The sequence below is a fragment of the Bacillus rossius genome, chromosome 1, assembly GCF_032445375.1.
Source record: "Bacillus rossius redtenbacheri isolate Brsri chromosome 1, Brsri_v3, whole genome shotgun sequence".
Lineage (NCBI taxonomy): Eukaryota > Metazoa > Arthropoda > Insecta > Phasmatodea > Bacillidae > Bacillus > Bacillus rossius.
Window position 1 is genome coordinate 25,371,651 of NC_086330.1, and position 13,739 is coordinate 25,385,389.

General features: G+C 35.9%; 1 protein-coding gene across 1 annotated transcript; it reads right to left on the reverse strand.

Annotated features, from left to right (window-relative positions):
• Positions 1 to 2,122: 2,122 nt before the first annotated feature.
• On the reverse strand, positions 2,123 to 9,122 carry LOC134527507 (general odorant-binding protein 56a-like). Its single transcript, XM_063360237.1, has 7 exons — positions 8,993 to 9,122; positions 7,392 to 7,452; positions 4,778 to 4,839; positions 4,347 to 4,382; positions 4,099 to 4,219; positions 2,826 to 2,890; positions 2,123 to 2,719 (listed from the first exon to the last, which is right to left on the reverse strand). Exons 1-7 carry the CDS (start codon positions 9,056 to 9,058, stop codon positions 2,696 to 2,698), a joined length of 435 nt encoding a protein of 144 aa, XP_063216307.1. The 5' UTR covers positions 9,059 to 9,122; the 3' UTR covers positions 2,123 to 2,695.
• Positions 9,123 to 13,739: the final 4,617 nt, after the last annotated feature.

Below are 13,739 nucleotides of genomic sequence, written 5' to 3' on the forward strand. Positions count from 1 at the left end.
TAATCGGTGTGGTGCTTTAAAAAAAAAATTGATCGTAGGAAGTGATTGGAAGTTTCCTGCAAGTTTTCACACCCATAAATAAAAGTTACCATCCGTTCTACACTTTATAGGTTCGGCAGGAGAACAGAAAGTGAAAGGGGAAAGAAAAAAAACGCGGCGAAAGGGAAAGGCGTCACAAAGGGAAATTTGACTAGTGATTCCCCGTGCGCATATATCATGATTCGGAACAAAAACAACCGGGCGATTTTCCAGCTCCCAGGGAGGCTAAATCGTCCTGGAGATTCGAACAGGCATTTAAATCTCTCAATATAACTTTTTTTCCCTCGTATGGAGGGTTTTATCACGTGGTTCTCTTTAAACACAGCAAGTGGTAACACTGTATTGTTATTGTTTAAGTATTTTTTCAACATGAAAATGTTTAAACATTTTGATAACAAATGATAACATGTATGTGTATTAAATCGTGATCGATTGCGTTTATTATACAAAAACCTTAATAAGTCTGTAAAAGGGTAAAATAGAGAAATTATATCCATATTTTTAAACGGTTCAGTCATTTTAGTAATACTTACTGAATAGGATGTAAATTTCATGCGTTGCACGAGTCCCTATTATTTACCTTCCGGAAATGTAAGCAATGAAAAACTCAAAGTAATTTAATACTTTTACTAACTTGCTACAAACGGGCATATTTGAAATTTATCATTATTATTTTTTTCAAAGATTAATTTAAATATAATTTTAATAACATTTAATATAAAAAATTATGAAAATTTCATAAACTGTACGTAAATGCTATTTTAATGAATATTAATGAATGAATGAACAAATGAAAACTCTGTGTAGCTTTAGCATCCCCACTTTTCACGCAATAATTTCCTGTCTAAAAAAATATTCGCATCAACTTGATACAGAAGTCACGCAAATGTGGGAATTACGAGAGTCGGCGGCTAACTGACGGAAATTTATGGCATGGAATAAAAATTATATAATTGGAATTAAAACACTTTACATACGATAAAATATTAAATACTATTATTATTTTTTTGTTTTACGTGTTGTTTAAAACGAGTTCGTGAGGGTCGGTTGTACTAGTCAATAAAATTGGACAACGAATTGGACGACGGTATACAGTTAGCATTTGCCTGGAATTGATCCTGGAATTGATTTAGGGAAACCAAGAAAACCAAATCACTGTGGATCGACTGGGATTCGAACCCGAGTGCATCTGGAAGAAAACCAAAAGTTATGCTTATTATTTTTTTTCTAAAACCTTACATTCACCGGTGATGTTTTCACCACCAAAGACCCAACTATCCACCTTTATGTACTTGTTATTGAGAGTGAGGCAGTTTTATTTGACAGTTTGATTGACTTAGACAAATGTGTGACCAATTTAGATATTACAAATTTGCACCCATGCATTACCTGGGACTCGAACCCAGAGCCCTCCTCTAACCGAAAGCTTACGTGCATTCAACTGCTCTACGGAGTTAGACAATCTAGGTCAATATATCATTGTAGCTAAATAAGATTTCATTTAAGGAAATCAGAGTATGTTCGGAGGTTAATCCATTAATTTTATTTTTCAAGCTTTATATAGATAAGTTTAAATTAACTAAGCTCAATTAGCCTACGTTATGTCATCATACGTTATGTTACATTAAGCTTATGTTAACATTTTAATGAATGAGGATATGTTAAGGATATGTAAGCTTTGTTTACTTAAAGAAAAAACTGTAAAACGAACACTGAAGAATAGTTCATAGGATGGTGTTAGATAATATTTATTTCAGTACATAAATACCTTTTTATATTGAAAGGTTGCACACTTGGAATGAATATGCCATAGAGCTTTGGGCAGCCTAATTGAGTAAAGAATGAAATGCCCTGTTAGAGTATACTTCGGGTTTAAATTATTGTTTGGAAAAATGAACAGTTTTACGAAAAAATTCAGTTATGTATTTTGGACAACTGACATTTTACTGAGATACGTGGGCTACACAAAAAGTCAATGCGTAAAACTAAGATCATGGAATTGAAAATTTAATGAATAAATCGACTACTTGTGAGATAAGTTCACTTAAATTGTAAGAAACATGGAATTATTTCAGTTAATAAATATTGTTGAATACATTTTTATTGATGACCTCCATAGTAAATTGAGGAAAATAAAACACAGAACTACATCAATACATTGTGTATTCTCATGTCCACATTAATTCAGTTTTTTGTATTCGAAATGAAATTCAAGATATTGTGAAAAATTATTTTAAGTGTAACAAACAACTGTAATAGTCAGTGTTTTTATATAGAGCTATTGAAAAATGAAATAATTTATCACCTGTAATAATTGTATGAAACTTAATATATAACTAATATAACATTTTAGTTTAAGAAGTACAAGCGAAGCGAGTTCCATGACATGCAATATCTGGTCTTTTTAAACTAACTTTTCTAATCTTAGTGAATTTAGCTTGTTAAAACAATAGTGAAGAATAAACTAGCAAAATTTTGCTTATAACGATTGATTATACCCAGTTAACTTTCAACGATGTGATAGTTGATCATTTACGAAAACCAAATAATCTTTTGATTTAAATTTCTTTTATTAAGATTGTTACAAAGATGCAGAAAAAAAAGATGGACGGGCTGATCCAGACGAGCATTTGGTGTCACGTGTCCAGTGTTGTCTTCAGTGAGGTGAGCCTTTGAAGACCTACACGGCAAGAAAACACAAATTTTAAATTATTAAATTTATCAGTGTGACAAAACCTTAAGTAACAATGCAATTTTTTTTTCAATTAAAATAACTGGAAACTCACAGATATCAAAACGTCATCAATGCACTTGAATATAGCGTATGATGTTGCACATTTTCCTTCAGCAGCTGCAAGAAAACATAACATGTAAATAAAAAAATTTACATAGGCTAAGAGTAGGCCTATATGAAGTAGCTTGGCTTCTGGGTTGTAGCCGCGTCCTTGGCGAATAATTCACCGACGTTTCGGTCGACATTGCAGTCGTCATCATCAGGAGGCAGTTACCTACCAGTAGGTAACTAGTAGGTAACTAGTAGGTAACTAGGTAACCAGTAGGTAACCTACCAGTAGGTAACTGCTCCCTGATGATGGCGACGGCAATGTCGACCGAAACGTCGGTGAATTATTCGCCAAGGACGCGGCTACAACCCAGAAGCCAAGCTACTTCAGACAATGGCCGTGAAAGACTGCGAACATTATTAAGAGTATATGATAAAATAGATTTTAAGGTTTCTCAAACTCGCAGTCTAGAATATTTTTAGCGTGTATGGAAGTTTTAACTACATAGTATTTCATAACAAAGAGTTCATGGTGCTAAACTAATGAGTGGACGTTTCAGTGACACAGTATATTTGCTTCAGAGTTAGAGTAAAGTGTGGAGTTCTATTGGATAAAAATACAAAATGATGAAACCGTATAAGTAGGTTTATTTTAAATGAAATAAAACAGAAAATGAGCAAAAAACACGCTCTTTTGATGTATAATATGCAAGTCAATACTAGTGAAAATAATTAAACATTTGTAAATGAAGATTTGTTGGATTCAAAACCTAGCAGCGCGCGAGGCGTGATCTGCATGTTGAATTTGAATAAAATTTATAATTTTTTAATCGAATACTCACAATAACCTTGTGATATTGCAGTGAGAATAACGACCAAATAATTTACAAATGTAATGTGTATAATTTTTGTTTGTAATTCTAAATACCACACATGAAACCAATTCCCCCCTCCCCTACCTCCCATGGACGGTTTAATTGAAGTAAAACATTGAACGTATAATGCACATAATATTGAAGTAAAATTAAACTTATGAGAAACATATCAGAGGAACATGAAAGATGATACTAGCTAAGAATAAATTAGGCCCATTTATGTTAAATTGGCAGTATATAAATGCAGCGCATGTATTTTTAGTTTTTTTATTAATTAATTACATTTAATAATAAAGTTATTAGAGGGCGCACGAATACTATTATTCACACTCAAAAATAAATGTTAAAAATAACCAACAATATCGATTCATCGAACAATAGTAATAAATTTTTCTAATTTACTTTTCTTTCCACAAGCGAGGACTTTATCTAAAGCTTCCTGGTTCACTGATCCCATCTTTGCAGTCATCACCATTGTAAATCTCTCCTTTGTAACATCTTCTTGAAAGACTCCATTCTTCAGCTTAAAAAAAGAAAAAAAAAAACACAATATGAGCCACTTCACAGATGAAGACGCGTTACGAATTTGACGAAGGCTGCCATACAAGAATAATTATAAATAATATATTCCTGTGAGGTAGTTTTCTTACCGTTCCTTCACCCGTGAGAAGACATTCATGGAAGCACTGTAAAAACAATCACGTTAAGTTAATTCCAGCCATGAGCTCATGAAGAAAATTATTTGCTTTCCAAAGCTATAAGTAAAAGTCACATTCACGCTATGCGTTGGAAACAATCATTAACACTGTACATTTTGTAATTTGGTAGGCTGGTTGGACTTAAATGCCGATAAACGATAAGTTCAGAGTTCACTTGGAAGATTGCACATGGTTTTAAAATATGTAGTAGCGAGCTTCTTCAGGTAGAGTTTAGAAAAATGTGATAATACAATTGCAATGTTAACACATTAAATTTTTTTTTTGAGATTTAAAATATTTTAAAACCATAATCATACATAAACATACTTTATTAATTCTTCTTCTTGATCCTCTCAAACGGACGAAAAAAATTTGTCACTCACCATAATATCCTCGCCAGGGTTGTCAGGTATTGGTTCCATTGGGTGACGAGAATCAAAGGTCACTGTTGGCACGAAAAAATTTTTTTTAACATAATATTTGGAAATTCAGTGGTGTCTCGATTGGCAGAGCTTCGTTTAACCGAGTTTCCGTATTATCCAAGAAGACCTGAAACGCTATTACCGGCAAAGACTGTTGAAACATTTACTGAAGGACATAGCAAATGATCTAACCATTGTTCTAAAACCTAAAGATAATTAAAATCAAAGATGACAGTTACCCGTTTGGCCGAATGATGGAGTAACGTTAAAAAATCTACTCCGAAGAAAAGCTGAAAAAAAAAAAAAATCACCCAAAAAAAAATACCTATAGGCCAACTGAAAACCAAGACGATCTTATGATTAGATCCGTGTTATCCGAGATTTTGCTTCTCCGAGGTTGCTGCGGTTTTTCATTTACACGGTTAATCGAGACTCTACTGTACGTACAAAAATATGGATATTTTACATCAGTTCAACGTACATAGTCTGCTTGGAATAAGGCTTCTCTTCAATAGAGCTTGCTACACGACGGTGTTATTCTTGGAAATGAATGCAATGTAACAACATCATGCGTACACCACATATAACACCTTTTAGCTTAGGTACGCGAGCTGACTGGCAGCTTGGTTGGAACAACAACATGTTGCCCTATAAAGACCAGTACCAACCAAACCCAATGCGGACAAAAGGTCCAAGCTCCCCAATTGCTTAGTAGAATTTTTCTACCTAACCAACTCTTCTTCCAGGACCATCCTTCTTTTCCTGTACTCAACCTGCCTGCTATTAATGCATGATATTGTTGCATCCCGCATGAAAGCGCACAGGGTTTTCCCCTCTGTCTATGGAGGTTTTACGTGGGTCCAACTTATCTAGTAATTAGTTTAGAGTTAAGAAGGGGAGTTAGCCATGGCGCCAATCGCGGCCATGGCTGGCCAATCCCTGAGAAAAGCACACGATGCATGCCTCCCTTTCTGCATGGCTTAAACCCAGCATGATTAGGCGTAAGGGCTTCGGCCTGGGACGCACCTAGAGTCTTCCCTAACCCAGACCCCTCCCAAACAAAATACACGTAGTTTTAGTTAGGTTAGGAAAAAAAATTCTTGGAAATGAGATTCTTGCAGTTCATTGCAGGCATAGCCTACGAGGATGGAGCGTTGTCCCTCGCGGACCATGCCACTAAGGTCTGTTTACAATGGTACGGAAACGGAGACGGATCTCGTAAACTGCAACGAATCCCCCGGAAGATTTTACCATCGCGTCTAGCGCTTCCATAACGCACGGAAACGTAACAGACGTCAACCCACGAGACTACATTTCAAGGTTAAAAAACTATTAATTTATCCATATGGGGTCAAAAATATTTTGAGTCCTAGGAGAAACAATACTGTGGCAACCCATTTTTAAATAGATTAGTATGTACTGAGTTTAGTGGCATTTATTTAAGGTAATGTTATCAAAAGACTTTTGTAAAAAAAATGGATTTAATAGGGAGATTTAGAAACCAAATGACGTCATGTTAGTTTAAACAGTTTTGACGATATAACACATTTTCAAGTCATTATTTTGAAAATTTGTCTTCGGTAAGGCAGATACCGCATCAGAGCACAGTGATCGTATTATACAGTTGTAGCCATTGATTGCCAATGACTCCAGGGAATTTGTTCTTAGCAACCAGGCATTCCGCTAAATTATATGCTATGCTCTAACCAAACCAAAATTTTAAAATTAATCAGTAGAAAATTATTTTTTGTGACCTGAAAAATGTTGAAACGAAAATTAAGTTTTTTCGGTTCCTGTCCCTCCAGTTTAAGGTATTCATTTAATTATTAATGTTTTCCACTTTGAGTAACAGTTGAAAAAGTTTCAGAAGTTGGGGTGGAGCCATCTTTGGAACGCCACATGCAGGGTGTTCTCGGACAAAACGGGGTGCAAATTCACTGGGTGGCAGGGAATGCCAAAACAAAGAGTTTTTTTGTTTGGTGAGCATACGTTCGAAAAAAAAACAAACAAACAAAGAAACCCTGCAAAGTCACACGCGCTAACAGTTACACGAAAATTTGAATATCGCGCCCAACAAGTAGCGCGGTCACAGCGCCGCGACGTGCAATGTTCAGGAGCTCCCGCGGCGAGCAGCAGAAGCTATAGTCAGTCAACTGCAACAGCAACCAGCAGTGCAGCGCGGTGTTGCCGGCTCGGCGAGTGCAGAGCGTCCTCTCAGCCACCGGATTGGCGCTTCTCGCGCGGGAGATTCAAATTTGCGCGCTGCTGTTCACGCACGTGACTTCTGCAGGGTTAACTTTACCGACACATGATCATTGCCAAATATTTTTTCTCGCTTTGCCGTTCCCTGCCAACCATTTAAAATTTCATGCCCAGTTGTTTGCGAACAACTCTGTGTACACACAAGCAAAAATTTGTTAAGCAAATGTTGTGACCGAACGTGAAGTGCAAGAGAGCCCTTACATTGTAGTAATGACTGGAAAATTAAAAAAAAAACTAACATGGTGTCAGAGACCCTGCCCTAAGAAATCCTAGGGCTCAAGATACAATGCTGAACGCCCAACCCTATACTTACTGGCAGGCAACTTGTAAGTTTCCGCACAAGTCTTGAAGACAGTGTCATTTAACATTCCCTTCTGGAATCAAAACAACAATGAGTTACACCTTATTACAAGACCAGCACGTCTTATCAGTTTTAAGCTAAATAAATATAAGTACTGGCAAGAGTGAACTATTTTGTCCTACACAAATTCAGATTATTTTGCTGGTTATAAAACCTAACAAGACTAAACTTCTTTGCTTAATATCAATAATTTTTAAATTAATAAATTTTGATTAAGATTATTTGTAGTAATTACCAAGAAATTGAAACTATATAAAACACGAATCTGCATATACTTGACATTTAAGGTGAGGGTCTAACACATCATGTTGATGTTATCATTTTCTCGTCATTACTATTAGTTGAGGGCTATTTATGCAAACTTAACACTTTATTGCCCTTTATTGTCCATTTACTAATATTTTCAAGAGATGTTTACTAAGAGAGTTTTATTTGCTGTGAATAGTCATGCAACACTTTCGCAAATTTTTACACACATCATACAACACTTAGAACATATATGTGGGAAATATTTGTAACAACAACAAATGGAAGAGAAGTATAGTGTTAAATTTACAGAAATAGCCCTAAAATTATAGTAATAACGTGAAAATAAAAAATAAATCAACATAACATGTGACACTCCACCTTAAGTAATGAGGTTTTGATATAATTATGTACAAAAGGAATGTTTGAAATTTTTTTAAAGTAGACAGACGTTCAACTTTGATCGCCATTTGAGAATGTCATGACGTTGTGGCTTCAAAAAAAATCAAACATTATTATTTTATTATAACTATAATATAGACACCTACATAGGCATAAATATGATATAAAAATATTAGGCATATTTTTGACGTGACAACGTCTAATAAATATATGAACGCCAGCTGCACGCACGAAAAAGTTTCCCGTAACGCACATTGCCTCGTTACGCTGTGTCCCATTACGCTCATTGTACGCTTGCGCCGCATCTATCTCTCTTCCACTCGATTGGAACAACCATCGATTTGACTTTTTCGAGGCACATTAAACTTGAAACACTCCCATTCGTTTCCTACTTTTCCTATCATCGTCCTATTCTTAACAGAATAACACAGATTGGAAGAAGTTAAATAGCAAACATGTATGAAAGTTATAATTAAAATAATCTCTTCGTTAAAGTAATAAACATAGTCGAATTAATGAGTGCAAATAAAAGTAAATGTATCAATTAAATTGTAGATTTCATTTCACTCCTTTTTTGTATCCATACAAAATAGTGATAATTCAATAAAAATGATTCAATTTTATTCATAAAAGTATGCAATCATTTCGTCAATGTTTTGTTATGACGTTGTCACGTTAAACTATAGTCCGTAAACCGACTTTACAGACAAATAATTTTTCCTCCAGGTGCTTATTGCTTGGAAAGTGGTTATTATCAGATTTCTTTGCGCACCGAATAAGTATTTATCGTAACCCAGCACATAATTAGTGCCTGGAAACGAACTATCGGTCGCCTTTACCAACGAAGCCATTATGAAATAATGGATAAGATAGTTTATAATAATACTTAATAATAGCTAGCTTACCGGAGCCGCTGATACGAATGCCACTATCGTAACATAGCAGACTGCGATGCTGTGTGTAGCCAACATTGCGAGATGAAACAAAGAAAATAAAAAATCGTTATGTCAGTGACAGTTCACGCATACGAATGTTGAATCCGTGGGGGGCCCGTGGCGTTTATATGTAGGTATAGGCGCTTGTGAAAAAATATCTAAATGGGGAATACAAGGTCTCTGCGATTAATGTCCAGCGGTGCATGCAGGGAAAAACGCTGCAGTGGAACGTAAGCGGCGCTAATCAGCGCCAACACTTACGTGTGCACGAACAAAGCGTGTGTTTCCTGCCGTCAACCTGACAGGTGTCACAGCCGTGTCCTTCCCCTGAGCGCGGGAAGTTGAGAAATTTGCAGAAATTTCGCGCGAATAATAGGATTATAAATACCACCGAAGATTGTCAGCACGTTGGTGGTATGACTAAATGTAGATTAACTGCATAATATATTATTTTATAATTAGATACTTTTTTGAACTGAAAACCTTAAAGATTTAATTGTAATAAAAAAAAAATGAGCAGGCATGTAAACGTCATTGACGGTTACATGAACCCAGGTAATGCGACTAAAAGGTTCATTTCAATTTTTAACGTTTTCTGATGAAGTGCAAGTTAAATGCGTGCATAACATCACACGCAAACCTGGAATTAAAATAAATATCTCATATCAGTCCCACACGTTAAAAATACTGGATCAGAATTATTGTTTTGCATGAAAAATAATTCCATGGAAAAAACCTTTTATGTGCTTACGAGCCAGCATTATTATTCTTTTGTGATGATCCGTTGTTTGAGGGTACATTCTATAACACTGTCGTTTGGATAAACACTTGGGCGTGCCAGTAATGTGCTGTATTTTTTTTTTTAAATTTTCCATACAAAATACATTGGGGCACAATTAATTGTTTGTATTTGCATTCACACAGTACTGATTTATGTTGCGACGAGCGAGTTGTGTAGGCTCTTGGCACGTGAAGGAATGAAAATTAGGGCATAATGTCTTGTAGACGTCACTAGGCGAGTGCTGAAGAGATGAGGATGGAGCATTGACGGAATGAAAGGTAAAAAAAAAATATAGGGGGACGCCCTGAGAAAACCGGCTGCCTCGAGGTAACGTCCGCCACATTTCCCACTTGCGACGAATCTGGACTTCTCTCAGCTGGGAATCGAACCCGGTTCGCCTCGGTTGTCGGCGAGAGATAAGACAAAAAAAAATCTACGTGGCCTCAGAGGAATTAGAAATGAAAATGTGTTATAAAGAGTAACTTATAAAATTCATTGATCACCCCTGGATCAGTCGTTAAAAAACACTGTCCGAGAGGTTTTTTTTAGGTTCATTGGCGCCCCGACATGGACAGGAGATGGGTTGCTGATGTCTTTATCCAGCTGCAGAGGCCGAGGACAATAAATCCTTGCGAAAAACAGCGACGAGTCTCACATCGAAGCCATAGACAACTCTTGTACGTAATTAAAGCTTTGCTCCTTTAATAAAAAGAAAAATTCAAAATGTAAGCAAGTCTTTCACTACTTACCAGAGATGTGTAATATATTCCTCGACAACGAGAAAATTAATGTGTTATCGTGTTGCAAATACACTTGTAATAATACTAAACTGAGACACGAAATTTTACGTAGAATTATTTAAAAACACGCAGAGCGTGATAAATATATACGAAAATAGTGTTTTCACCTACATTAATGGACACGAATTAAACTTTGTTTCTGCACCCGCAAATAGAATTCGTTGCCGGAGCAGCTACATCTACAATCGAATCGTTCGATTTGCAGCGAAAAAGTTTAAACCACATAACAAAACTGCTTTGACAAAAGCGTAAAAGACTTGAAACAATAATAAACCACAGCTTTGGACCTGATTTTCTAAAATATATTTTTGATTAAAATTTGGCCCTTCTTCTTAAAATTCATTAAACAGTTAAAACTATAAAGTTTACACTTGGCTTTGTGAACTTTGGTACACGCAATTCATCACAGATGGCAGCACCGTGGTTACACATTTCCGTTCCATGCGATTTCTGATACATTTACGAAATTACTTCTACCAAATGCCGTATACCGAGGGATAAAACAATACTCATCAATAAACTACATAAGATTTTTGGATTTTTGTCAACAGCCCAAAAGCATCGTGCATGAAATGTCCCCCTTTCTCTCCTCTAAAACCTCTTGCAATTTTGCCAACATATAATGCACTACTATCATGCACTCCCGTAGGTATAGATACTTTCTTGATTGTGTAAAAATCTCATTACTTACTGGACTTTTAGGAGTAGTTACATTATATGCGGCAAACAAAATTATTTATGTTTCCATAGGTTGTACCTTAACCTTAGAATTAATGTAGCGTATAGGTTTATTAACTCGATGTAACAATTTTTTTTTATCAATTTCATCGTTGTAATAATCAGTTGTCCAACTAGTGCCTCAATTCACCACAACTCAAACACTAAATAAATAAGCAAAAAAAAATCATTCATTACACAAAAACGCAATCTTTGAATTGTTCTACGTGTTGACTGTAGTCTAATTTTTAGGTTTTTCTTTTTTGCTTCATTATAGATCGCCAGCTCGCAGAAGTTTGGACTTGTACATAAACGAGTCTCATATCCAGCCCATGAGAGTGTGACTTTGAAGTACCATAGAGGTTTACTGTTTTGTGCCTTGTGGCAGTCATCACACATCACGTCACGCCGGAAACGTCACCAAGGACTTTTTCCTTGTGTAACGGGTCGTAGGACACAAAAATGTCAGTCAGGCGTTTAACTAACCCGTCTTGCGTTTAAAAATAATTTGCATGGAAAAACGGAAACGGACAGGTATACAAATCTGTTGACGCGACATTTGAATACAATTATTCTTCGCCACACAAACTTAAACGTTGTATTAATAATAGAACCTAAAAAAGCACATCAAACACGTAGTTGTGTCCTACATTTTATACTACTGTATCACTGGTCTAGATAGTAATGCAGTGTTTTTTTTAATATAGTTGGTTTAGTAAATGCCTCAAAATTTACTTCAGTGCAATAAAGCAAGTTTTGAATTATAGGGACGGATTGAATCGCATTCTCAATGGAGAGCAGCATAAACGTTTTAAAATTCTGAACTAACACCTTTTATTCGACTTGCTAGCCAGTAATCAAAATATTATGGGGGCCGCTCTTCCTTAATTGTGGAACGTGAAGGATGGGTGTACAAAATAGTTAGTGATGTAACGATCTGTCTTTCAAAAGTTCTGAATAACACTTAGTCTGTCGGCTCTAATGAGCGTAGTTACCTCTACTCCTGTCTCTGTTTTAAATGAGTGGAATCCTAAATTAATATGTGACGATTTTCAATAAATTTATGATATAACCATCGTTGATTATTTGTAAGAACATAACGTTTCGCGGGATTAATGCAGAGTGAAGAGGCATCATTTAGGATGGACTGGAGTAGATATTTTCCTTCGAAATTCAAGCAAACAGTGATTTTCCTCTTACTCTGGTTCAAAGTCAAATGCAGAAAATTAAAACTGAAGATTTTATTGATATATAAAACAATAAACCCACCTAACATTAATTTATATATACATATTTATAACTTTTTTGCAAGGCTTGATGGTACACAATATATTTCGTTTCTCCGCTCGGTGAGTACGAATAATTTTATTTTAGGTTTTGTGTAAAAAAATAAATCTACAGATACTCTTCGTTATGAATGCATATAAATGCATGGGATGCAAATATCTTGGTCTAAATAGTTATATATTGTTGTAGATTTTTGTATTTAAATGTTTTTTGCTGTTACACAAATCAGAAGATTAGGTAGTCAGTTGATAAGTTGCAAACTGCATTAATTGTAAAGGCTATATATTGGAAATGCAGAATATTTGATACTATCTGTAATACCCGGCGTTGCCCGGGCTGAACACAGGGTCAAGGGGACCTTTTTCGAAATCAGATGTAGTTAGTAATTGTCTTCTTAATTTGAATGTCAAGTGTGAAAATTAATTTATATCACTTTCAGATCCTGACAGACGTTGTTCTGCCAGTTTATAGTTATTTACCTGGTCTGTAGGTAATTTAGAATTTATAAAGCAATATATAAAAAAGCTGAAAAATAAGATATTACTAATATTGAAAAGATTCCATTATCTAGCACAGTGTTTTTCAATCTTTTTGATTTCGCGACCCCTTTACAAGTTGAAAAATTCCGGCGACCCCCTTGTGTCACAGAAATACAAAGAAATTATTTAATTAAAAGACTACGTTAATGGTATTTTCTATTTTGGTACAATCATCTATTATTCGGATCTACACTCTGCAAAAAGCCGCGAGAGTTTTGAAAGTAAGTACGAGGTAAGTTGGTAAGGCTACGTGCGACTTAACTTGGACGCCAACTCGCGCGGGCCAAACTGCGTCGGCGACGGCCACGTTGCCACGCCGCATTGTCGTTGCGGCGACAGGAAGCGACCCGCGCGCGCCACCCGCCGCCGTCCGCAATGTTCTTTTGTTTCAACTCTCATCTCACTAGAGGTGGGTTGTTACAGCAATTTTCGGTATCTGTTCCAACCTGATACTGATACAGTAATGTACCTAGTTACAAGTATCTGATACTTTTGTATCAGAGCAGTAGCGGTTCCAGGAAGCAACTAGGTATCAGCATTCTCGTTACAGGGTACACATCCTCCTTGCCGTCATCACCAGCGAAAAAATATAT

What these genes read in the sequence shown, in the direction of transcription:
- LOC134527507 (XM_063360237.1), bottom strand. Translation starts at nt 9,058, where the DNA reads ATGTTGGCTACACACAGCATCGCAGTCTGCTATGTTACGATAGTGGCA. An exon ending in ACCCTGGCGAGGATATTATG is followed by an intron (nt 4,383 to 4,777) that starts GTGAGTGACAAA and finishes TTGTTTTTACAG; the next exon opens with TGCTTCCATGAATGTCTTCT. An exon ending in TTGATGACGTTTTGATATCT is followed by an intron (nt 2,720 to 2,825) that starts GTGAGTTTCCAG and finishes CTTGCCGTGTAG; the next exon opens with GTCTTCAAAGGCTCACCTCA.